Source organism: Heterodontus francisci, unplaced genomic scaffold (assembly GCF_036365525.1).
Source record: "Heterodontus francisci isolate sHetFra1 unplaced genomic scaffold, sHetFra1.hap1 HAP1_SCAFFOLD_74, whole genome shotgun sequence".
Classification (NCBI taxonomy): domain Eukaryota; kingdom Metazoa; phylum Chordata; class Chondrichthyes; order Heterodontiformes; family Heterodontidae; genus Heterodontus; species Heterodontus francisci.
This window is the reverse complement of record NW_027140442.1, coordinates 5,740,124-5,767,302: the sequence shown is the minus strand read 5'-3', so window position 1 is coordinate 5,767,302 and position 27,179 is coordinate 5,740,124. Positions and strand designations below refer to the sequence as shown.

Genomic DNA, 27,179 nt, shown 5'->3' with positions numbered 1-27,179 from the left:
GTCGATTGTTGTAAAAACCCATCTGGTTTCCTAATGTGCTTTAAGTAAGGCAGGCTGCTGTCATTACCTGATCTGGTCTACATGCAATTCCAGACCCACAACAACGTAGTTGATTCTTAGATGCCCTCTGAAATGGCCGAGCAAGCCACTCCGTTGTAAATAAACACGACGAATTCAATCAACAACCAGACAGACTACCCAGCATTGACCGAGACACCAGAAACGACAATGGCAAACCTAGCCCTGTCGACACTGCAAAGTCCTCCTGATGAACGTCTGGGGGCGTGTGGCAAAGTTGGGAGGGCTATCCTACAGACGAGTCAAGCAAGTCTTTGGCTGTGGGAGGAAACCAGAGCACCCGCCGCAAACGCATGCAGTCACAGGGAGAACTTGCAAAGTCCGCACAAGCAGCACCCAAAATCGAGCCCGGGTCGCTAGAGCTGTGAGGCTGCAGTGTTAACCACTGTGCCACCCTTTGTTTCGTTGCTATCACCTTTGAGGTTCTGCTTCATAATGCTGCGCTTGGTTCCTCATACTGACTATGCAGAACCTCTTTCCTTGCCCTGCCTATGTTATTTGTACCTATATGGACCACGCGACTGGATCCTACCCCTCCCACTCTATGTTCCTCTCTAACCCTGAGCTGATGTGGCGAACCCTGGCACCAAGCAGGCAACACAGCCGTCTGGACTCTCGCTCTTTACTGCAGAGAACAGTGTCAACCCCCCTAACTATACTGTCTCCTACGGCCACTACATTCTTTTTTCCTCCCTCCAATTGAATGGCGTCCTGTACCATGGTGCTTTGGTGAGGTTGCTCATCCACTCTGCAACCCCCACTCTCATCCGAAGATGCTGAAAGAACCTCAAACATGTTGGACAATCGCAAAGGATCCTGCAGTTCTGCTCTCTCCGTCCACTTAATTGTCACAGCTGCAGCCATACTCTCCTGTCCCTGACCACTGACCAAATCAGAAGACCCCATCCTCAGGAATGTGACAGCCTTCTGCTACAAAATGTCGAGGTAACTTTTCCCCTCCCTGATGTGTCGCAGTGTCTGTAGCTCGGACTCCAGTTCAATGACTCTGAGCCGAAGCTCTTCGAGCCGCAAAAACATACTGCAGACGTATTTGCCCTGGATCACACTGGCGTCCAGGAGCTCGCAAATGCTGCAAACATTGCACATCACCTGCCCTGCCATCCTTAATGTGTTTTAATTGCCGACTTCATTATTTAATTCAATTGTTTATTTTATATTCCCTTTTTTAAAGATATTTTATTCAGCTTACCATTTGTTCCATAACTATTTGAAACGTTAGCATCTTAATTACTTACAAATACTCACCAAACAGGTCGCTTCGTCCCTGCTTGCTGTGTTGGGGTGCACTTCCCCCTTGTCCATCACTCTGCTCCACAAAGTCACCTTTCACCTTATGTCATGCTTGGTATCAATTGTAAATTTCTGCCAGGCGCTTGTCAAGAGAGGGTAAAAGGCGTCATCTTATCAGCTTTCGGAATATCTTGTTTCAGAGCCTGTGCTGGTCCTGTCATTGGCAGAGATAACAGGCCTATGTTTGCCTCGCTATATAATCTTTCTTAATGAGAGATAGAGAGCTAGTTCTCTAAGAACTCGTTATTAATATGAGACGTGTCATTTATAAAGAGTCCCATTTCTTACAATAAATCAGGAATGATTTGGATGGGTGAAATGTGAGTGGAAGCCTTGTTTTGGAATAGAGAATCATCGCTGATAAATGCAGAAGGTTCTATGCAAGTATCACCTCTCAAAATAATGGACAGAAAACGGTGAGACAGCTCGAGATTGGATAGCCAAACCTAAAATCTGAAGGGCTGGAATTATGACCAATGGATGAAGGAAGATTAACAGTCAAACGAATAACTGAATGCAGAGCTCAAACAGTTCAATGAAACTTCCTTATCCATTATAACAAAAAGTAAATTCTTCCACAGCTTAATATATTAAAGGAGAAACTCTTACAGTGAATGTGAATACTTCGAATAACTCTTTATTTTAAATGTAACATTTCTCTAATTCCGGATCACATCAACAAAAACGATTATGATTTATGTCTAACAAGGCCACTTGACATTCCATAGAAAGCTGCAATGAACGAGAGTCTTGCAAGGATATGTCACAATATCTGGGACCTTGTGTTGGTTCCGCGGTAAGATATGAGCCTCACCTCTTCTGGGTGCCCTTTCCTGCATAATCACCATCAGTGCGATAAACACACTGAAGATTATTATTTCAGAATTAGATCATTACAGCGCAGTACAGGCCCTTCGGCCCTCGATGTTGCGCCGACCTGTGAAACCATCTGACCTACACTATTCCATTTTCATCCATATGTCTATCCAATGACCACTTAAATGCCCTTAAAGTTGGCGAGTCTACTACTGCTGCAGGCAGGGCGTTACACGCCCCTACTACTCTCTGAGTAAAGAAACTACCTCTGACATCTGTCCTATATCTATCACCCCTCAACTTAAAGCTATGTCCCCTCGTGTTTGCCACCACCATCCGAGGAAAAAGACCATCACTTTCCACCCTATCTAACCCTCTGATTCTCTGTGTCTTCGAGTGAGGCGAGGCTTAATAAGGTTTGAGTCAAGTTTAATATTGTTCGAACGTGAGTGAAAGAATTGCACTGAATGGAGCAGTTTGTGGGGCTGGTAGTTTAGTTGGTAGGAAGTGACGTTGGCCACTTGTATAGTGCCATTAAAATTCTTGCAGCACGGAAACCACATCCTTGTTGCCAGACCGGTGTCATTAACTGCCTTATGGAGGGCCTCATGGCCTAATGAGACAACGAATGTCTCTACTCCTGTCCAGTTCATGCAACAACTCCAGTGCAGCATCCTAAAAACCGGGCATGCTGTTTATCATAACAATTTCTTCCAGAAGTTCTTCAAATGTTATCCAAGCATTTTCAGCACCTGCTGCTGCCTTTAAGAGTCGCAGTCTGGGTTTAAATTGTGAAATCTAGCTTTAAATAGTGCTGACCTGGTACGAACCTGGGCTACCTGCTGAGGCACGCAATCACATCTTATTCATGGAATGCTCAGGCAGCACTAAATATGCATGCTGCCTGCATGACTTTAAACAGGCGCAGGGCCATTACTCATTGTGATTTTGCAGCAGCTTTTTCGGGAGCAGAGAGTGCGAGCGAGTGAGCAGCTGGGAAGGTCAGTTTGAAGTAAACTTAATTTCCTTATGTTTTCGTCGGAGACCAGGGGGCTGCTGGGTAAGTAAAACCCTATATATTTGGGCCGTTTAAAATAGCTTGCCTTTCATTGCAGCAGCTTTTTCGGGAGCAGAGAGTGCGAGCGAGTGAGCAGCTGGGAAGGTCAGTTTAAAGTAAATTTAATTTCCTTTTGTTTTCGGCGGAGACCAGGGGGCTGCTGGGTAAGTAAAACCCTATATATTTGGGCCGTTGAAAATAACTTGCCTTTCATTGCAGCAGCTTTTTCGGGAGCAGAGAGTGCGAGCGAGTGAGCAGCGGGGAAGGTCAGTTTAAAGTAAATTTAATTTCCTTTTGTTTTCGGCGGAGACCAGGGGGCTGCTCGGTAAGTAGAACCCTATATATTTGGGACGTTTAAAATAACTTGCCTTTCATTGCAGCAGCTTATTCGGGAGCAGAGAGTGCGAGCGAGTGAGCAGCTGGGAAGGTCAGTTTAAAGGAAATTTAATTTCCTTTTGTTTTCGGCGGAGACCAGGGGGCTGCTGGGTAAGTAAAACCCTATATATTTGGGCCGTTTAAAATAACTTGCCTTTCATTGCAGCAGCTTTTTCGGGAGCAGAGAGTGCGAGCGAGTGAGCAGCTGGGAAGGTCAGTTTAAAGTAAATTTAATTTCCTTTTGTTTTCGGCAGAGACCAGGGGGCTGCTGGGTAAGTAGAACCCTATATATTTGGGACGTTTAAAATAACTTGCCTTTCATTGCAGCAGCTTTTTCGGGATAAGAGAGAGCGAGCGAGTGAGCAGCTGGGAAGGTCAGTTTAAAGTAAATTCAGTTTCCTTTTGTTTTCGGCGGAGACCAGGGGGCTGCTGGGTAAGTAAAACCCTATATATTTGGGCCGTTGAAAATAACTTGCCTTTCATTGCAGCAGCTTTTTCGGGAGCAGAGAGTGCGAGCAAGTGAGCAGCTGGGAAGGTCAGTTTAAAGTAAATTTAATTTCCTTTTGTTTTCGGCGGAGACCAGGGGCTGCTGGGTAAGTAAAACCCTATAATATTGGGCCGTTTCTGTACCCGAGACACTACACCTGTCGTGTCTCCCACACGCCCTCCTCCTCGAATAAAAAAATGACATCGGTGGTGTGTAGATAAGATAAGGCTTTTTATATTTCTCTTATTTTTTTCGTGTGATTCGTAAAAAAACTTTTCGTTCCTTTTTCATTTAACTAAGTTTAAACTTAAGATTAAAAATGGCAGGAGATCGCAGACCCGTGACATGCTCCTCTTGCTCAATTTGGGAGCTCGGGGACATGGCTGATGTCCCTGACTCCTTCACGTGCAGGAAGTGTGTCCAGCTGCAGCTCTTGTTAGACCGCATGACGGCTCTGGAGCTGCGGATGGACTCACTTTGGAGCATCCGCGATGCTGAGGAGGTCGTGCAGAGCACGTTTAGTGAATTGGTCACACCGCAGATTAGGATTGCAGAGGGAGAAAGGGAATGGGTGACCAAAAGGCGGAGAAAGAGCAGAAAGGCAGCGCAGGTGTCCCCTGCGGTCATCTCCCTCCACAACAGGTATACCATTTTGGATACTGTTGAGGGAGTTGGCTCACCAGGGGAAGGCAGCAGTAGCCAGGTTCATGGCACCGTGGCTGGCTCTGCTGTTCCAAAGGGCGGAAAATAGAGTGGAAGGGCGATAGTCATAGGGGATTCGGTTGTAAGGGGAGTAGATAGGCGAGACTCCCGAATGGTATGTTGCCTCCCAGGTGCACGGGTCAGGGATGTCTCAGATCGGCTGCAGAACATTCTGAAGGGAGAGGGTGAACAGCCAGTTGTCATTGTGCACATAGGCACCAATGATATATGTAAAAAACGGGATGAGGTCCTACAAGCAGAATTTAGGGAGTTAGGAGCCAAGTTAAAAAGTAGGACCTCAGAGGTAGTAATCTCTGGATTGCTACCAGTGCCACGTGATAGTCAGAGTAGAAATGAAAGAATAGTCAGGATGAATGCGTGGCTTGAGATATGGTGCAGGAGGGAGGGGTTCAGATTTTTGGGACATTGGGACCGGTTCTGGGGGAGGTGGGACCATTACAAATTGGATGGTCTGCACCTGGGCCGGACTGGAACCAATGTCCTTGGGGGTGCTTTTGCTAACGCTGTTGGGGAGGGTTTAAACTAATGTGGCAGGGGGATGGGAACCAAATGAGGTCAGTGGAGAGTAAGGATGTAGTAACTAAAGCCTGTGAGGAACTAGATAATGAAGTCAGTGTGACTAAGGGAAAGAGTAGGCAGGGAGCAGATGATGAAAGCAAAGGGACGGGTGGTCTGAGGTGTATTTGTTTTAATGCAAGAAGTGTAGCAGGTAAGGCAGATGAACTTAGGGCTTGGATTAGTACCTGGGAGTATGATGTTATTGCTATTACTGAGACTTGGTTAAGGGAAGGGCACGATTGGCAACTAAATATCCCAGGATACCGATGCTTCAGGCGGGATAGAGAGGGAGGTAAAAGGGGTGGAGGAGTTGCATTACTGGTCAAAGAGGATATCACAGCTGTGCTGAAGGAAGGCACTATGGAGGACTCGAGCTGTGAGTCAATATGGGCAGAACTCAGAAATAGGAAGGGTGCGGTAACAATGTTGGGGCTGTACTACAGGCCTCCCAACAGCGAGCGTGAGATAGAGGTACAAATATGTAAACAGATTATGGAAAGCTGTCGGAGCAACAGGGTGGTGGTGATAGAAGATTTTAATTTTCCCAACATTGACTGGGACTCACTTAATGTTAGAGGTCTAGATGGAGCAGAATTTGTTAGGAGCATCCAGGAGGATTTTCCAGAACAGTATGTAAATAGTCCAACTCGGGAAGGGGCCATACTGGACCTGGTGTTGGGAAATGAGCCGGACCAGGTAGTTGACGTTTCAGTAGGGGACTACGTTGGGAATAGTGATCACAATTCCATAAGTTTTAGAATACACATGGACAAAGACAAGAGTGGTCCTAAAGGACGACTGCTAAATTGGGGGAAGGCCAACTATAACAAAATTCGGCAGGAGCTGGGGAATGTAGATTGGGAGCAGCTGTTTGAAGGTAAATCCACTTTTGATATGTGGGAGGCTTTTAAAGAGAGGTTGATTGGCGTGCAGGAGAAGCATGTTCCTGTGAAAATGAGGGGTAGAAATGGCAAGATTAGGGAACCATGGATGACAGGTGAAATTGTGAGACTAGCTAAGAGGAAAAAGGAAGCACACATAAGGTCTCGGTGGCTGAAGAAAGACGAAGCTTTGAAAGAATATCGGGAATGTAGGCGCAATCTGAAACGAGGAATTAAGAGGGCTAAAAGGGGTTATGAAATAGCTTTAGCAAACAGGGTGAAGGAAAATCCCAAAGCCTTTTATTCATATATAAGGAGCAAGAGGGTAACTAGAGAAAGGATTGGCCCACTCAAGGACAAAGGAGGAAAGTTATGCGTGGAGTCAGAGAAAATGGGTGAGATTCTAAACGAGTACTTTGCATCGGTATTCACCGAGGAGAGGGACATGACGGATGTTGAGGTTAGGGGCAGATGTTTGATTACTCTAGGTCAAGTCTGCATAAGGAGGGAGGAAGTGTTGGGTATTCTAAAAGGCATTAAGGTGGACAAGTCCCCAGGTCCGGATGGGATCTATCCCAGTTTAGTTTGGGAAGCGAGAGAGGAAATAGTTGGGGCCTTAACAGATATCTTTGCAGCATCCTTAAACACGGGTGAGGTCCCGGAGGACTGGAGAATTGCTAATGTTGTCCCATTGCTTAAGAAGGGTAGCAGGGAAAATCCATGTAATTATAGACCGGTGAGCCTGACATCAGTGGTAGGGAAGCTGCTGGAGAAGATACTGAGGGATAGGATCTATTCCCATCTGGAAGAAAATAGGCTTATCAGTGATAGGCAACATGGTTTTGTGCAGGGAAGGTCATGTCTTACCAACTGAATAGAATTCTTTGAGGAAGTGACAAAGTTGATTGATGAGGGAAGGGCTGTAGATGTCATATACATGGACTTCAGTAAGGCGTTTGATAAGGTTACCCATGGTAGGCTGATGGAGAAAGTGAAGACGCATGGGGTCCAAGGTGTACTAGCTGGATGGATAAAGAACTCGCTGGGCAACAGGAGACAGAGAGTAGCAGTGGAAGGGAGTTTCTCAAAATGGAAACGTGTGACCAGTGGTGTTCCACAGGGATCCGTGCTGGGACCACTGTAGTTTGCGATATACATAAATGATTTGGAGGAAAGTATAGGTAGTCTGATTAGCAAGTTTGCAGACGACAGTAAGATTGGTGGAGTAGCAGATACTGAAGGGGACTGTCATAGAATACAGCAGAATATAGATAGATTGGAGAGTTGGGCAGAGAAATGGCAGATGGAGTTCAATCAGGGCAAATGCGAGGTGATGCATTTTGGAAGATCCAACTCAAGAGTGAACTATACAGTAAATGGAAAAGTCCTGGGGAAAATTGATGCACAGATAGATTTGGGTGTTCAGGTCCATTGTTCCCTGAAGGTGGCAACGCAGGTCCATCGAGTGGTCAAGAAGGCATACGGCATGCTTTCCTTCATCGGACGGGGTATTGAGTCCAAGAGTTGGCAGGGCATGTTACAGTTGTATAGGACTTTGGTTCGGCCACATTTGGAATACTGCGTGCAGTTCTGGTCGCCACATTACCAAAAGGACGTGGATGCTTTGGAGAGGGTGCAGAGGAGGTTCACCAGGATGTTGCCTGGTATGGAGGGCGCTCGCTATGAAGAGAGGTTGAGTAGATTAGGATTATTTTCATTAGAAAGACGGAGGTTGAGGGGGGACCTGATTGAGGTGTACAGGATCATGAGAGGTATCGACAGGGTGGATAACAAGAAGCTTTTGCCCAGAGTGGGGGATTCAATTACAAGGGGACACGAGTTCAAAGTGAAAGGGGAAAAGTTTAGGGGGGATATGCGTGGGAAGTTCTTTACGCAGAGTGTGGTGGGTGCATGGAACGCATTACCAGCGGAGGTGGTAGACGCAGGCACGATAGCGTCTTTTAAGATGTATCTAGACAGATACATGAATGGGCAGGACGTAAAGAGATACAGACCCTTAGAAAATAGGCGACAGGTTTAGATAGAGGATTTGGATCGGCGTAGGCTTGGAGGGCCGAAGGGCTTGTCCCTGTGCTGTAATTTTCTTTGTTCTTTGTTCTTTGTTCTTTGTGATCCCCGTGCTGTTTTCAGGGGCTCTGCACTTTGGCCCTCTGATGTTCCTTCTGTGACAGTATTGTGGGAGCACCTTCGCCACTCGGAATGCAGCGGCTCAAGATGGCCGACCACTGTTTACTCATGGTAACTAAGGATGTGATACTGAACCTGACAGTGTAACCCATATTATGAGAACAGACAGAAAGGAGATAAAATGGGCATATAATTAATAATTTTAATATTTTCTAATTGAAAGCAATTTGCTAATTGGATCAAGAGCAGAGCTCCACTGAATAAATTGTCAATAAAACGTGGCTGACAATGCCAATTGTACACCTGACGTATGGACAGAATGGCTTATTTATTTCGAGATACAGCACTGAAACAGGCTCATCGGCCCACCGAGTCTGTGCCGACCATCAACCGCCCATTTATACTAATACTACATTAATCCCACATTCTGAACACATCCCCAGAATTCCCCTGCCACCTACTTATCCTAGCGGAAATTTATAATGGCCAATTTATCTATCAACCTGCAAGTCTTTGGCTGTGGGAGAAAATCGGAGCACCGGACGAAAACCCACACAGTCACAGAGAGAGCTTGCAAATTTCACACAGGCAGTACCCAAAATCGAACCTGGCGCGTTGGAGCTGTGAGGCTGCGATGCTAACCACTGCGCTGCCCTGCTGTAACAGAATGACGGGATAATACAGCACTGACTGAGACCATTTGAACCATTGTACCTCTGGCAGCTCTTGAAAGAGGCAACCAATAAATGTTCTCTGCCGTTTCCATCTCCATGAAAATTCTCCCACACACGAGCACCACACTCACCTCCCCCCCCCCCCCCACCCCCCCACACACAATCTACCATAGACAGAGAGAAATACAGCACTGAAACAGGCCCTTCAGCCTACCGAGTTGTGCCGACCAACAACCACCCATTTTATACTAATCCTACGTTAATACCATATTCCCTACCACATCCCCACCATTCTCCTGCCACCGACCTACACTAGCGGCAATTTACAATGGACAATTTACCTATCATCCTGCAAGTCTTTGGCTGTGTGAGGAAACCAGAGCACCCGGCAGTAACCCACGCACTCACAGGGAGAACTTGCAAACTCCGCACAAGCAGTACCCACATCTGAACCCGGGTCACTGGAGCTGTGAGGCTACGGTGCCAAACATTGCGTCACTGTGCCACCCATGCGAGCATTTATTCCATTACGTTTTGAAAATTGCTATTGAATCTGCTTCCACCACCCTTTCGGGCACAGCATTCCAGATCACAACAACTCATTGCATAAAAAAAACTCTTCATCTTTCCTCAGGTTGTGTGTCAAACTCTTTAAAGTTGTGCCTGCTGGTTGTCCACCCTTTCTATGAGGGGAACCCAACTCTTCTTTTTTACTCTATCACAACACCTGATAATATAGGCACCTCTATTAAATCTCGCATTTAAATTCTTGCTCCTTGGATAGGAATCCTGCCTTCTCCAGTACCTCCACAAAGTGTGTTCTTACTTCCGTGATATGATGCAGTACTCTCCTCACCCTCTCCAAGACTTTGACATCCTTCTTGCAGTGTGGTATCGAGAATTGTACACAATACTCCAGATGAGGCTGAATCGGTGAGTTATCAACTTTGAACATACCTTTCTTGCTTTGGTGCTCTCTGCCTCTATTCACAAAGATAAGTAACCTGCACTCGTTTGCAACCTCTCCTACCATCTTTAAGAAACATTTTAGTTGCACACTCAGGTCTATTTTCTCCTGCACCCATATATAAGAGCACTTGTCCTAATAACGACGCCCCTGGGAACACCACTGTATACTTTCCCCCAGTTTGTCCAACCGTTTCCCATAGTCCTTATCTCTTTGTCCCTTATCCAACGACATTTCCACACTGTCACTGCCTCTTTACTCCATGGGTTTCATTTTTCTGTTCAAGGCAGTTAAATGGCCTTTCATTGCAGAATTTCTGTCAGTCCATATACATAAATTGACCCGCTTTACACTCATAAACCCTCTCTGTTACTTATTAATAAACTCTATTGCAACCATGCTCCCTGACATGTATTAGGTACGTTTTACAAAGCCATAACTATGTTTGTCCTGGATTCTGTTCTCCAGAAATTTCCCCACCAGCGACATTGGCCTGAGTGCCTGCAGCTACAGGGTTTATTCCTCTCTCATTCCTCCCTCTGGGGGGTGGCACAGTGGCGCAGTGGTTAGCACCGCAACCTCCCAACTCCAGTAACTCGGGGTTCAGTTGTGGGTTCTGCCTTTGCGGAGTTTGCAAATTCTCCCTGTGACCGCGTGGGTTTCCGCTGGGTGCTCTGGTTTCTTCCCACAAGTAAATTGGACATCGTAAATTACCCCTCGTGCATATCGGTGGCAGGAGAATTGTGGGGATGTGGCAACACAAGGAGGAGGTGTTATCACTTTGGAAAGTGCGAAAATAGATAAGTCCCCTGGGCCACATGGGATTTATCCTAGGATTCTCTGGGAAGCTAGGGAGGAGATTGCAGAGCCTTTGTCCTTGATCTTCATGTCGTCATTGTCGACAGGAATAGTGCCGGAAGACTGGAGGATAGCAAATGTTGTCCCCTTGTTCAAGAAGGGGAGTAGAGACAGCACTGGTAATTATAGACCTGTGAGCCTTACTTCGGTTGTGGGTAAAATGTTGGAAAAGGTTATAAGAGACAGGATTTATAATCATCTTGAAAAGAATAAGTCCATTAGCGATAGTCAGCACAGTTTTGTGAAGGGTAGGTCGTGCCTCACAAACCTTATTGAGTTTTTCGAGAAGGTGACCAAACAGGTGGATGAGGGTAAAGCCGTGGATGTGGTGTATAAGGATTTCAGTAAGGCGCTTGATAAGGTTCCCCATGGTAGGCTATTGCAGAAAATACGGAAGTATGGGGTTGAAGGTGATTTGGAGCTTTGGATCAGAAATTGGCTAGCTGAAAGAAGACAGAGGGTGGTGGTTGATGGCAAATGTTCATCCTGGAGTTTAGTTACTAGTGGAGGACCGCAAGGATCTGTTTTGGGGCCTGGAAGAGGGTGTTGAAGGGTGGGTTAGTAAATTTGCGGATGACACTAAGGTCGGTGGAGTTGTGGATAGTGCCGAAGGATGTTGTAGGGTACAGAGGGACATAGATAGGCTGCAGAGCTGGGCTGAGAGATGGCAAATGGAGTTTAATGCGGAAAAGAGTGAGGTGATTCACTTCGGAAGGAGTAACAGGAATGCAGAGTACTGGGCTAATGGGAAGATTCTTGGTAGTGTAGATGAACAGAGAGATCTTGGTGTCCAGGTGCATAAATCCCTGAAGGTTGCTACCCAGGTTAATAGGGCTGTTAAGAAGGCATATGGTTTGTTAGCTTTTATTAGTAGGGGTATCGAGTTTCGAAGCCACGAGGTCATGCTGCAGCTGTACAAAACTCTGGTGAGACCACACCTGGAGTATTGCGTGCAGTTCTGGTCACCGCATTATCGGAAGGATGTGGAAGCTATGGAAAGGGTGCAGAGGATATTTACTAGGATGTTGCCTGGTATGGAGGGAAGGCCTTACGAGGAAAGGCTGAGGGACTTGAGGTTGTTTTCGTTGGAGAGAAGGAGGAGGAGAGGTGTCTTAATAGAGACATATAAGATAATCAGAGGGTTAGATCGGGACGATAGTGAGAGTCTTTTTCCTCGGATGGTGATGGCAAACACGAGGGGACATAGCTTTAAGTTGAGGGGTGATCGATATAGGACAGATGTCGGAGGTAGTTTCTTTACTCAGAGAGTAGTAGGGGCGTGGAACGCCCTGCCTGCAACAGTAGTCGACGCGCCAACTTTAAGGGCATTTAAGAGGTCATTGGATAGACATATGGATGAACATGGAATAGTGTAGGTCAGATGTTTTCACAGGTCGGCGCAACATCGAGGGCCGAAGGGCCTGTACTGCGCTGTAATGTTCTAATTCTAATTCTAATATGGGGTTAATGCAGGATTGATATAAATGGGTGGGTGCTGGTTGGCACAGACTCGGTGGGCCGAAGAGCCTGTTTCAGCGCTGTATCGCGCGCTCTCTCGCTCTTTGTATTAACCAGTAGGTAACGGTTGCACCCTCCATATCCTCTGGTACCACTACCACATCCAAGGAGAAGTAAAATATTTGTTTCCCATTGCCTCCATTATTTCCACCTTTCCTTCCATCAGCAATCCTCATACATCCCATTTGAACCCGATAAGTATTATACCTTAATGTGTATAGTGCTGGATTGAAAAGGGATAACTGAACCTGTTTGTTAAGTGAGTGTAATTAATGTTATTCTCCATTGGCCCCAGTAGTGTCTCTGGAGGTTTCTTCCTTCTATTAATAGGAGACTGCTTGCATTGTGTTTGGCAGAATCATCTCTGGCACGAGCAGGAATCAGCTTCTCCAAAGAAAGGGAGAAGAATGATATGAATCTGAGAACAACAGATAGGGATGTTACAACAATGGATCAGAATCTGAGACCATTAGATTGGAATATTATAACAATGAGAAGGAGCTTCTCCTGGGAGTTTGACTACCTTTCTTATTATTATGATTTGCTGACATTAGATCTTCGAGTCAAGTATTCCCTTTTGGTTCTTCAAAAGATTTATTATCCGATCCTCGCTGTTGTTGGTGTCACTGGTAAGTCTCTGTGCCCAGTTATTTCGATGGGCATGCTTAGCTTTCTTATTATTTATTTTCGCCTCCTTCTGCTGTTTTTTCTCTCTGGTGTGATAAGTATCATACATTTTTGATTCTCTCCATATAACTGACGTCCCATCCCCGTGGTACAAAGGTATTAACGTTCCTCAAACACCTTCCCTAAGTCCTTGAACTCTTTCCCGAAGTGTGATTAAGGTTGTGAATAGTGGACTGTTACTTGCATGTACTTACAGAAAACACTTGATAAAGTCCCATATCCGAATCGTGGTTAGAAAATCAGCTCAACGGCAGGACTGTCAGCAGTAAGAAAAGACAGATACTCTCATTGCCAGGATGTGACTCTCAGTGTCTGTCACATACCAGTGTTGGGGCCTTAGCCATTCACTAGATTAATTAATGCTTTGGTTAATGGTATAAAAACACTTATGCAACCTTGCAAGTGATGCAATGATAGGCAGCATTGCAATATAGATAGAAGGGTAATACTACAGGATATATTGACAAATTAAGCGAATGGAGAAAACTATTCAGATTTTATTTCAATGTAGAAAAATGCGAGGTCATCCACTTTGGACGTAAAAATGATAGAGCAGGGCACTTCATTCATGTTAAAAAAGCTAGAAATTGTGAAGATGCTAAAAGATTTGGCAGTCCAGGTACATAGATCATTAAAACATCGTGAGCCGGTGGAGATAAGAATGTAAATAACATGACTAGAATTATACAATTATATCCAGAGTGTGGAATATCAGGGTGAAGAAGTCATGTTCCACCTTGACAAAACCCTGGCTAGACAACACCTAGAGTGCTGCAAGCAGTTCTGGGAACCATATGGGAGGAAGGGTAATAAAAGCAACATACTTCAGAGGCTGGAAACCTGAAATAGTAACAAAAAAGTGCTGCTATTAGTCAGAAAGTCTGGCAGCATCTGTGAAGAGAGAGAGAGAATTAACGTTTCAAGTCTGATCGTAAATCGGAACTGGCAAACGTTGGAAAGTAATTCGTTTTCAGCAAGTTAAGGGAGGCTGGGTGGGGTGGGTATGGACGTGGGGAAGAGAAGGTGTTTGATCGGGCAGATGGCAGGAAAGATTAAAAAACAAAGCTGTCCAGAGACAAAGGCAAAGACGGTTTGTGGTGAAAGACAAATCATTAGTCCAGAGGGAGCGTTAATAGCAAAATAATATGCAGCTCTGACGACATGAAAAACCGACACGTGGTTAAAAAATGCAATTAAATATAACATAAAGGCCAGTCATGCTTGAAGCTATTCAACTCAATGTTTAGTCCACAAGGCTGCAGAGTGCCTAATCAAAAGATCAAGTGTTGCTGCTTGAGCTTGGGTTGATGTTCACTGGAAGACTGGACCGGAAGCTCAAGGACTTGCTTTCGGAATGAACAGTGGTGTTCCACAAAATGGTCACACAATCTGCGTGTGTTCTCTTCAATGTATAGGAGACCCCATTGTGAGCAGTGAATACAGCATACTAAATTGAAAAAGGTTCAATTAAGTCACCGCTATACCTGGGAGGAATGTTTGGAGCCTTGGATGGTGAGGGGAGAGGAGATAAAACGGCAGGAATTACAGCTCCTGCGATTGCATGGGAAGGTGCCATGGGAAGGGACGAGGTGTCGTTGGTAATGGGGAAGTGGACCAGATTATCGTGGAGGGAACAATCCCTTCGGAATGCCGAAAGGAGAGGGGAAGGGAAGATGTGTTTGCTGGTGGCATCGCGCTGGAAGTGGCAGAATTGGCAGAGGATGAGCCTTTCGATGTGAAGGCTACTGGGGTGGAAAGTGAGGACAAGGGAAACCCTGTCGTGGTTATTGGGAGGAGGGGAAGGGGTGAGGGCAGAAGTGTGGCAAATGAGCCTGGAACGGTTGAGGGCCCTGTCAACCACATTGCAGGTGATACCTCGGTTGAGGAGAAGGGAAGACATGTCAGAAGCGCTGTCGTGGAAGGTTGCATCATCAGCGCAGTTGCGTCGGAGACAGAGTAACTGGGAGAATGTGGTGGAGTCCTGACAGGAAACAGGGGGCGAGGATATGTAACCAAGGTAGCCGTGGCAGTCGCTGGGCTTATAATGAGTATTGATAGACAGCCAGAGATGGAAACAGCAAACTCGAGGAAGGGAATAGAACTGTCGGAGAAGGGCCCTGTAAAGGTGAGAGAAGGGTGGAAATTGTAGGAAAGTTGATAACCGTTCCCGGTTCTGGGCAGGTGGAGGAAACGGCACCGGTACAGTCATCAATGTACCGAAAAAGAGATGAGGGAGGAAGCCAGAGTTGGACCGGAACAAGGAATGTTCGACATATCACACAAAAAGGCAACCATAACCAGAACCCATGCCAGTACCCATGGCAACACCTTTTGCTTGAAGGAAGTGAGTAGAGTTGAAGGAGATGTTCTTCAATGTGAGAACATGTTCAGCCAGGCGCAGCAGGGTGGTGGTGGCTGGGGATTGGTTGGTCCGCTGTTCAAGGAAGAAGCGCAGAGCCCCCAAACTGTCCCGGTGGGGGATGGAGCTGTAGAGAGATAGGACGGCCATAGTGAAGAGGATAGGATTAGGGCCGGGATACTAGAAAATGTCAAAATGAGGTCGACCGAAAAGGCAAGGATGTAGCTGGAAAGAGACTGTACCAACAGAGAAAAGATGCAGTCAATATCGAAAGAAACAATTTCAGTGGGGCAGGAACAGGCTAAAACGATGAGGCTCCCGGGACACACCTGTTTGTGAATTTTAAGAAGGAGGTAGAAGGGGGCTGTGCAGGTTTTTACGACCATCAAGTTGGAAACTGCAGAGGGGAGATCTCCGGAGGGGATGAGGTCAATGACAGTCCTGGTGACAGTGGCTTGATTTTAGGTGATGGGGTCATGATCCACTGGGAGGTAGGAAGAAGTATCTGATAGTTGGCACTCAGACTCTGCAAGGTAGAGGTGGGTAGCCAGACAACAACAGCACCGCCCTTGTCACCCCTGCCCTCTCAAATACATTCAAAACACAAAGAACAAAGAACAGTACAGCACAGGAACAAGCTATTCGGCCCTCCAAGCCTGCGCCGATCTTGATGCCTGCCTAAACTAACACCTTCTGCACTTCCGGGGCCCATATCCCTCTATTCCCTTCCTATTCATATATTTGTCAAGATGTCTCTTAAACATCGCTATCGTAACTGCTTCTACCACCTCCCCTGGCAGCATGTTCCAGGCACTCACCACCCTCTGTGTAAATAATTTGCCTCGCACATCCCTTCTAAACTTCGCACCTCGCACCTTTAACCTATGTTCCCTAGTAATTGACTCTTCCACCATGGGAAAAAGCTTCTGACTATCCACTCTGTCCATGCCGCTCATAACTTTGTAAACCTCGATCATGTCGTCCCTCCACCTCCGTCATTCCAGTGAAAACAATCCGAGTTTTTCCAACCTCTCCTCATAGCTAATGCCCTCCAGACCAGGCAACATCCTGACAAACCTCCTCTGTACCCTCTCCAAAGCCTCCACGTCCTACTGGTAGTGTGGCGACCAGAATTGCACGCAACACTCTAAGTGTGGCCTAACTAAGGTTCTGTACAGCTGCAACATGACTTGCCAATTTTTACACTCTATGTCCCGACCGATGAAGGCAAGCATTCTGTACGCCGTCTTGAGTACCTTATCCACCTGCGTTGCCACATTCAGTGATCTGTGGATCTCTCTGCCTGTCAATACTCCTAAGGTTCTGCCATTTTCTGTTTACCTCCCACCTGCATTAAACCTTCCAAAATGCATTACCTCACATTTGTCCGGATTAAACTCCATCTGCCCATGTCTCCAACCAATCTATATCCTGCTGTATCCTCTGACAATCCTCATCGTTATCCGCAACTCCACCAACCTTTGTGCCGTCCGCAAAATTACTAATCAGACCAGCTACATTTTCCTCCAAATCATTTATATATACTAGAAACAGCAAAGGTCCCGGCACTGATCCCTGCGGAACACCACTCGTCACATCCCTCCATTCAGAAAAACACCTATCCACTGATGCCCTCTGTCTTCTATGACCAAGCCAGTTCTGTATCCATCTTACCAGCTCGCCTCTGATCCCGTGTGACTTCACCTTTGTTGTCTTCCCCACGCACTCCCTGCATCCCACGTCAAATGCGTAAAACCTAATTCTTTTCTAACTTGCACCAGTTCTGATGGAAGGTCACAGACCTGAAATGTTAACTCTAGTTTCTCTCTCCACAGATGCTGCCTGACATGCTGAGTAAATCCAGCACTTTGTGCTTTTATCTTAGGAATAGTACTAATAGTTTCCTTCGAGTGAGTGTGGCGTAGATTTATCACAGTGCTACATCAATCCCAAAATTTAAATAACGCGTAGAGACTACACAGACTGGGGTTGTATTCTTCCCTCCAAATTACAAGGTACCAGGAAGTCCAAGATGTGAAATGGAACAGATAGTGTAGATAGAAAGAAACTGCTTCCGCTGGTTGTGAAGTCAAGGACTAGGGGCATAGTCTGAAGATCAGAGCAGATCAAAGCGTTTAAAGCTAGTCTTCCATGATGTCTGTTGGCCATAAGCAGCAGGGAAAATTTATTCCACCACAATTCGTAACCTCATGGCATGGCCTATTTTTCGCTCCACTGATGCCATCAAGCCAGGCGACCAATCCTTGTTCAATCAGGAAGCCGCACGCAAGAGACAGAGAGAGCTATGCGATCTCACAATCAACTGACTAAAGCTCTGCAATCCAGCCACATCCATTTGTGAACAGTGGTGCTCAATTGAACAATTAACTGGAACAGGATGTTCCGCAAATTTCCCCAGGATCAACGACAGCTGAGCTTCTTATGGATTGCAAAAAGCAAGGCAGAACGATTGCAAACATCCGCAGGCAGAAATTCCAACTGGATGATTCAATTTGGCCTCCCCTTGAGCTCCTCAAAATTACAAATGTCATTCTTCGGCCAATGCAATCCACTTCACATGACAGCAAGGAACAGCTGAATTCATTGGATGCAACAAAGACGATGGGACCTGACAATATTCTGGCTAAGGTACAGAAGACGTGTACTCATGGAATAGGGGGCGAATTTAGTGAGCCCACGGACTGTACCAGTGGGCCTGGTAATGTGTCGCGTTTCCATCCAGCACATGGGCGCCCACCGCACAGCGATTACACAGCAATGGGCATTTCGCATAGGGGAGTCGCAGGTCCCCACCAGTCACGTGGCGGGGGAGGGAACAGAGTCATTGATTAGTGCCTCAGATGACTCCGGAGCATGTGCTGGTTTCATATTTAAAGGCCTGCCAGCCTTCCATTCACTCCTGCCCGGATTAATAGGCAGCTTGGTGCAGCCGACAACATTGTCCCACTACTTCCGTTACATGCTTCAACGCCCACCACTACCCATCACTCTCCTGGGCCCACTTCCTCAACCAGGGCAAATGATGATGGCTGAGAAAGACACAGAGTGGGCCCACGGTACAGTGATGCCTCCCTGCAGATTCATCTCCAGTCTGCAAGTGAAAAACGGGAAGTTCTCTTCACCCACAATGGTAAGAGGAGGTCCTTCCGCCTGGCCAAGCAAACCGAGATGGAGATCACAGTTAACAGCCAAGCGGTCACCCAGCACAACTGAGTTCAGCTCTGGGAGAGGGTTAATGTCCTCTTGCGTTATGTCAAGGCGACTGCTCCATGCCTTTTTGAGGAATACATGTGCCTATGCTGGAGGTTATGGGACATGGGGAGGGTAACTGTGAGATCCGGTGGCTGGTGGATAGAGTTCTGTCACATCCTCATAGGTGCATGGCTGTCTGTCGGCCATAGGCTCCTTTTAGCTCACCCCCTTACACCCTTCCCCTGACAACGAGTGCCAGCACGATAGACATCAGATTCCCCAGGAGGGGATGAGCGGCTTAAATAGCTTAACTGCCATGTTGTTCTCTAAGCCATTCTCCACTATCTACATCCTTCCTCTTGTAGAACAAGAGTGCCCATAATTGGAGGGAGATGGCCCAGACATTCGAAGGTGGCCAGTTCAATGTCCACTCACCTCCACTGAGGAACAGGCCTTGGAACTTGCTGGCATCTATGGCGGCCACGCTGTATCAGATGGGCAGAATGAAGTCCCGGTGCAAGAGAGTGAGGATTGCCTCCAATTGGTATGCACATCGATGTTGGAGACACACTTAACTCTTGATTGGCATCAGGAGATCTGCACAGCCTAACCAACATATATTTTCCCTCTCTCATGCAGGCAGCCATTTCCAGGAGTCTGCACGACCAACTACACAGGTGTCTGCGTCTGAGGAGAAGGATTGCTCAAATAATGCTCCATCCTATCACTCTCTTGCACCCTCTAGCAGCACACATGCTTCCATATCGGTGGCTAACTACCCTGAATTAGGATCAATATCGTAAGATGCTGAGACTGCGACACACGGGCTACAGCATCTGGCTGAGGCTGAGACAGCCGAGTCCGCTGACATTCGGAGAACTGTGTGTGGCCAGGCTCACACTGGGCCCCAGGATGATGACAAGAATTTGGTGTCAACAACACGGGGCATACTGGAGTTGCAGAGAGGTAAGGCAACATTTGGTGGAGATGCCAGAGAGCAAGTGCAACCATAAGTGGACGATGAAGTGGTACATTCATGCCATGACTGTCGCCAGGATTGAGGCCGATGAGAGCAGCACTTCATCCATCAAGAAACTGCAGACTCTCATGGAGACCTAGATCTCAAAGAAACACGCAGGACTACACATGATCGCCCAGACCATGAGCTCAATGGAGCAGTGGCAAGGCAAGAGAAGAAACAGGAGATGAAGGCTTCTGCAGCTCCTTTGCTGAGCAGGGTGGCTTGAGAGAGCCTTCAAAGGGAGGTGGGGAAGCTGACAGCCACATTTGGGGACGCAACGCAGGGTGTTGCAAATGCAGCCACTGGCTTCTCAGCCCTTCCACCAGGCAGCCCTGTTCCTGTAGCTGTGAGGCCTATGGAGAGCTGTGCACCTGTCCAGGACATCCCCAGGCAGCCGGGACTTACACGCCTAAGGCAGCGACAGGATGCCCGTCAAAGTCATCACAGTCTAAGATGCAGCTTGATCAGCAGCCTACCTGAAGCCCACCTGTGCCTCTGGCAGCACACTGCATGGGACTACCCACAAACATATTAAAATAACACATAGCCACACTGTAGTTTTCAGGTGTGCAGCATATACGTTTTGTGTTAATTAATTAAAATGTCCTCTATTCTATCATTAGGCTTCATTATCTGAAAGCCATGTCCTATTATGCCTGAAGTGTGAGTTGTTTAGATTAGATTAGATTAGAGATACAGCACTGAAACAGGCCCTTCGGCCCACCGAGTCTGTGCCGAACATCAACCACCCATTTATACTAATCCTACACTAATCCCATATTCCTACCAAACATCCCCACCTGTCCCTATATTTCCCTACCACCTACCTATACTAGTGACAATTTATAATGGCCAATTTACCTATTAACCTGCAAGTCTTTTGGCTTGTGGGAGGAAACCGGAGCACCCGGAGAAAACCCACGCAGACACAGGGAGAACTTGCAAACTCCACACAGGCAGTACCCGGAATCGAACCCGGGTCCCTGGAGCTGTGAGGCTGCGGTGCTAACCACTGCGCCACTGTGCCGCCCCTCCCCTTCCCCCTTCGGGCTATGCCAATAATGCCACTGCCCTCGGTACCATGCCAATGTAGTGACATCCCTCATTAACATCTTCTCTCCCATGGGCTCTCGCATCCATTACATCCGCTCACAGGAGTGTGACCACAAATGGACAGAAAGCAAAAGAGTTGATGCATTACAGTAAACTGGTATTTCACTCTCTGTGAATGGACATAGGATGGCTGCAAACGAGCTGATATGAGATTGTCCCTTGCCTCCTTTGCAGGTCGCTCAACCCATCTGGCCTCCTCCCTAGGATCCATATTCTCGGCGCAATCACTGATGGACCTCAGAGCCCAACCTTGATGATGACCCGCCCGCTGTTTCAGCAGTGTGAGCAAACAGACCCGTTACACATGTCAACCATGTACTGCGCCATACCCTCAAACCAACACTTAGCATCCAGGCACAGCATGAAAAACCCCGAAAACTGTTGCAGACCCCCAGGACCTTTAACACTTTGCAAAGCCCACGGTACCCTGTTGAACTTCAGTACCCCAGACCACCTAGCACAGCCCCCAGTACCCCAGACTCCCTTTCAGTGACCCCGGTGCTCAAGACGTTCTTGAAGAGGGTGGAGCACTGCAGTCCCATAGCAAACTCCAAATCCCGCTCTTCACCTAAACAGCAATGCTCCAGGCAGTCTACAGATCACGGCAACGTGTCTCTCTCCTCAGTGCCACCAGGTTTTACTGGTCTGCTGTTTGGAGGTCCTTCCGTGGCACCCGCCGTTCGCTGAAACGCATTGTGGTGCAAATGCCGCCATTGTGTTTTCCCAACACTGACAAAAACTGGAACTGACGTCAGTGTGTCAGATTTCTGGGTGGACGAAGTTTTTGAAATTCTCCAACCATCTTCCCCACCCTCCAACCACTCCTCCTCCCACTCCCCCGACCCCCAACGCCACCATGCCCGCCCTTGACCACCACAAAGTTTTGCCTAGTTGCCCATGAGCCAAAATGAATGCTGGCATCTCCCCGACAACGTGGAAATGTGTCCAAATATGTCCTGTTTACAAAACGCAGGATAGATCTAACCTGGCTAATTACCATATCATTAGTCTATTCTTAATCAGCAATAGCCTGCTAGAAGGTGTTGTCAACAGTGCTATCAAATGGCATTTAGTCAGCAGTAACTCGCTTGCAGATGCTCAATTTTGATTACCCAAAGGCCACTCGGCTGCAGACCTCATTATGGCCTTGCTCCAATCACGGGCATAATAGACAAAGCAAAAGGCGAGCTGAGAGTGGTTGCCCTTGACAATAAGGCAGCATTTGATCGACGGTGGCATCAAGGAGTCCAAACTACATCAAGGAGAAACTTTCTTCTGGATGGAGTCACACTGTGAACAAAAGAAGATGGTATCGGTAGTTGGAGGCTAATAGTCTGGATATTGCAGCTGGTGATTCTCAGGGTTCATCAATGACCTTTCCTCCATCATAACGAATTGAAGTTGAGGTTTCTGCTGATAGTTGCATAGTGTTCAGTACCATTTGCAACTCCTCAGGTATGGAAATAATCCGTTCTCACATGTAACAGGGACTGGATAATATTTAGGCTTGGGTTAATATGAAACAATAACATTCGTGCCCCACAGGTGCCAGGTGGTGAAAATATCCAACAACAGAAAATCCATCCATCACATTCAACGCCATTATCATCCCTGAATTCCACAACATCAACACACTGAGGATTATCCTCAGCCAGAAAGTTAACTGTGCCAGCCGTATAAGTACTGCAATGACGAGAGCAAGTTAAATGTTGGGAAATCTGCAGCGTGTAGCTCATTTCCCTTACTCGCCAAAGCCCGTCCAGCATTTTCAAGGCACACGTTAGGAGTGTGCTGGAATGATCTGTACCTTCCTGCTTGAGTGCAGCTGCAACAACATACAAGAGGTGCAATACAATTCAAGACAAGCACCCCAATTGATCGGTACCCTTTAGGCAGCGTGTTCCAGATTCCAATCACCCTTTGGATGAAAAGGATTTTCCTCAAGTCCACTCTGAAACTGCTGCCCCGTAGCTTTAACTTATGCCTCTTGGGTATGGACACCTCTGTTCAGGGAAAACCCTATCTATGCCTCTCATAATTTTTTATATATGAATCAGACCCCCTCCTCAGTCTTCTACACTCCACGAAAAACAACCCTAGCCTATCCAGTCTCTGTTCATAGCTGAAATTCTCCAGTCCAGGCAACACCCTGGTGACTCTCCTCGTCACCCTCTCCAGTGGAATCACATTCTTCCGATAGTATGGCGACGAGAACTGTACAGAGTACTGCAGCTCTGGTCTAACTAGCGTTTTGTACAGCTCCATCATAACCTCGCTGCTCTGATGTTCTATGCCTCATCTAATAAAGGCAGGTAACCCATATACCTACCATATCAACCTGTGTTGCTGCCTTCAGTGATCTATGGACAAGTACACCCAAGGTCCCTCTGGCCGTCTGTCGTTTCCAGGGTCCTACCATCCATTGTATATTCCCTTGTCCTCCCAAAATGCATCACCACACACTTCTCAGGATTAAATTCCATTTGCCACTGCTCCACTCATCTTACCAGCCCATCTGTATCGTTCTGTAGTCTAAGGTTTTCCTCCTTACTATTTACGGCACCGGCAATTTTCGTGTCATCTGCGAACTTACTGATAATAACTCTTAAATTCAAGTCGAAATCATTAAGGTACACTACAAACAGTAAGGGTCCCAGTACCGATTCCTGCAGTACACCACTGGTTAGAGGCTTCCAATCGTAAAAAAACAACCCTCGGACCATCACCCTCTGCCTCCTGCCAGTCAGACAATTTTGGATCCAATTTGCTAAATTTCCGTGAATCCCATGGGCTCTTACCTTCTTGAGCAATCTCCCATCCGGGGCCTTATCACGTTCTGAAGTTCATGTAGACTACATCAACTGCTTTACCCTCATCGACACACCTCCTCGAATAATTCAATCACATTTATTAGACATGATCTCCCGCTGACAAAGCCATGCTGACTATCCTTCATTAAGCCCTGCCTCTCCAAGTGGAGATTAATCCTATCCCTCAGATTTTTTCCAATTAGTTTCCCTACCACTGATGATAGACACACTGGCCTGCAATTAGCTTTTTTTTTATTCCTGCTACCCTTCTTGAATAATGCTGCCACATTCGCTGTCCTACAGTCCCTTGGCAGTTCTCCTGTGGCCAGAGAGGTTTTGAAAATTTGTGTCAGAGCCGATGCAATCTCCAACACTTCCTCAAATAGCAGCCTGGTATACATATCATCTGGGTATGGAATGTATCCAGTTTTAAGGCCACTAAAACCTCTAATAGCTCCTCCCTTTCAACGCCAATTTGCTGCAGTATATTGCATACCCCCTCCCTGATCGCCATACCGCCTTCTCCACAGTCAACTCAGATGAAATGCAATTATTTAAAACCTCACCTACGTCCCCTGGCTCCTTACGCAGATTGCCACTTTGGTCCTTAATTGGCCCTCTTCTTTCCATGGTTATGCTCTTGCCCTTAATACGCTTATAAAACACCTTGGGAGTTTCCTTTATCTTGTCCACCCGTTATTTTTCATGCGCCCTCAACGGTTTCCTAATTACTTTTTTAAGGAACCCCCCACATTTTCACATGTACAATCACTTCAGTATATCACTGGACACAGTAACACATCTGCAAATCTAAATACATAAACATTCAAGCTGGAGCAGTCGCTCAGAGCCTGATGTATAATTTCCCTGTCAATTTCACTTTCTCAAAGTTAACATGCTGACGATTGGGATCCTGTCACGTGGAAAGTGTGGTCTCTCCAAATGTGTCACTCGCTACCTGGTGGCCATGGCAGCAGCGGATCTACTGGTCATTATCATCGACCTGATATTGCGGCAGATACCAATTCGTTTTCGGGATTCATTTATCTTCCTTTACTACATCCGTGTGTGTAATATCAACGCCATCCTGCTTTATGCAGCCACGGACTGTTCTGTCTGGTTCACAGTTGCTTTCACCTTTGATCGATTTGTGGCTATTTGTTGCCGAAAGCTAAAAACTAGATATTGCACTGAGAAAACTGCAGATATGGTACTTGGAGCAGTGACTTTGCTTAGCAGTTTAAAGGACATCACCTGGTATTTTCTGGTATCAGATAAGTATAGGCTTGGGAATACCCCTTGGTTTTGTCGTATAAAATCACATGTTATGTTTTCATCAGTCTGGGGTACAATCGCGTTCCTTCATAGCTTTCTAACACCAGGGTTTGCATTTGTTTTGATTCTGATGCTCAATGCTTTTACTGTCAGACACATTGTATATGCCAGCAGAGCTCGAAGGCGACTCCGGGCTCGCAGCAGTGTGGACAACCCAAAAGACCCAGAAATGAAGAGTAGAAGGAAATCCATAATTTTGCTGTTTTTCATCTCGGCCAATTTTATGCTGTTATGGTCAGAGTTAATGGTGTATTCCATGTGGCAACGGATGTGGTGGTTAGATTATAAATCTGTAATTCTACCTGCATTTGTCAAAGAAATGGGCTTCATGCTGCAGCTGCTGAGTTGCTGCACAAACACTGTGATTTACGTTGTGACCCAGACTCAGTTCAGAGAGCAGTTGAAGAATGTGCTGAAATATCCCTTTTCCCCAATTATTAAAAATAAATAAATAAATAAACGATGAGAGGTACTGGAGACATTTCAGCACCTGAACGCAATGCTGTCTCAAATTCTAAGAACATATGAAGACAAGAGATAGCAGTAGATCAAACAGCCCGTCGTACCTGCTGCACCCCATTCAACACGATCAGAGCTGTTCTACTGTCCCAACTCCACTTTCCTGTCTGCTTCCCATATCCCTTCATTCCCTGAAAGGGAAAACAAGATCTGTCTATCTCATCCTTAAATACACTAAATTATGGAGCATCCAGGCCCTCTGAGTTAGCCAATTTCACGGATTCACAACTCTTTGCGAGAAGAGTGTTGCTCCTCGTCTCAGGACTAAAACATTGACCCCTTATCTTGAGGCTGTATTCCCGTGTTCTAGAATCCCCAGCCATGGAAAACAACGTCTCTGAATTTACCCTGTCTAGCCCTTCAGATTCTTGTAAGTTTCACTGAGAAACCACGCATTCATCCTAGCTTCTGAGAGTATAGGCCCAATGTGCCCAGCCTCCCATAATGGGACAATCTCCTCATCCCAGGAACCAATATGGCAAAACATTGCTGTACTGCCTCCAGTGCAAGTATATCTTACTTAACTATGGGGTCAAAACTGCACACAGTAATCCATGTGTAGCCTCAACAAAGCCCTGTATATTTGTAGCAGTAATTCCTTATTCCTGTTCTCGACGCCCTTTCAATAAAGGCCAACATACTCTTTGACTTCCTAATTTCTAATAACTCTCTGAACATCAGCATTTAAAAGTCAACTGCCTTTAAAAAGAAAAATCTTTATATTTCTGTTCTTACTGCCAAAGTCGGCAACCTCACACTTCGAAACCTTATATCCCATCGTTCACCTTGTTGCCCATTCACTTCAACTGTTTATATTTATATATTGCCTCTTTGGCTTCACCTCACATTTTACATTGCCACCGTACTTTGTATCATAAGAAAACTTGATGCATTGCTCTTTCTCCCTTCACTTAGCTCATTAATATAGAATGTAAACAGCTGGGACCACAGCAATGATCGTTGCGACACTCCACGAGTTGCAGCCTGACCACTTTAAAATGCCCTGTTTATCTCTAAGTTCTGCTTTCTGTCTATAAAGCAATGCTTGTTACATGTTAACATATCGCCCCAACTCCAAGCGCCTATATGTTTTGTGTTAGCCTTTGTGTGTCCCCTTATTAAGATCCGTTTGGAAATCCAATTCCACGACATTTACTCGTTCCCCTTTATCTAGCACAATGCCTGGTTTTGTTTGCCTTTTCCTGGTGAGTTGGTCGGACTCAGTGCCACTCCTGCTGGAAAAAACAGAGGCCTGCTTTAATTATCCCTTTCCTGGTGTGTGAGTGGGACTGAGTACCACTACAGCTGGGCTTAAAACATGCCTGGTATGAATTGGCCCTTGCCTGCTGTGCGAGTGCGACTCAGTACCACTCCAGCTGGGATTAACACAGGCCTGGTTTGATTTGGCCCTTTCCTGGTGATTGAGTTGGACTCAGTACCACTCCAGCTGACATTAGCACTGGTCAGGTATGGGGTTGCCCATTCTTGGTGTCTGAGTGAGACGCAGTACCATTCCAGCCGGAACTTACACGTGCCTTGTTTGAACTGGACTTTTCCTATTGTTTGACTGACACTGTACCACTCCGCATGGGATTAACACTGGCCTGCTTTGTTTGGCCATTTCTTGGTGGATGAGTTAGACTTAGTGACACTCCAGCTTGTATGAGGTCG

At 46.5% G+C, this 27,179-nt stretch overlaps 1 protein-coding gene across 1 annotated transcript; it reads left to right on the top strand.

Moving 5' to 3' along the window:
* Positions 1 to 228: 228 nt before the first annotated feature.
* Positions 229 to 25,440, top strand: LOC137359818 (probable G-protein coupled receptor 139). The gene is made up of 6 exons (XM_068025516.1): positions 229 to 324; positions 2,118 to 2,185; positions 8,479 to 8,545; positions 9,893 to 10,041; positions 12,782 to 13,080; positions 24,545 to 25,440. The coding sequence occupies exons 1-6, from the start codon at positions 229 to 231 to the stop codon at positions 25,438 to 25,440; spliced, it is 1,575 nt and encodes a 524-aa protein (XP_067881617.1).
* Positions 25,441 to 27,179: the final 1,739 nt, after the last annotated feature.

Excerpts from the sequence above, each read along its gene's own strand:
- LOC137359818 (XM_068025516.1), top strand. The coding sequence starts at position 229 with ATGGCAAACCTAGCCCTGTCGACACTGCAAAGTCCTCCTGATGAACGT. Across the intron at positions 325-2,117 it reads CTATCCTACAGACGAGTCAA|AAAGCTGCAATGAACGAGAG; the intron begins GCAAGTCTTTGG and ends GACATTCCATAG. Across the intron at positions 8,546-9,892 it reads CCGACCACTGTTTACTCATG|GAATCCTGCCTTCTCCAGTA; the intron begins GTAACTAAGGAT and ends CTCCTTGGATAG.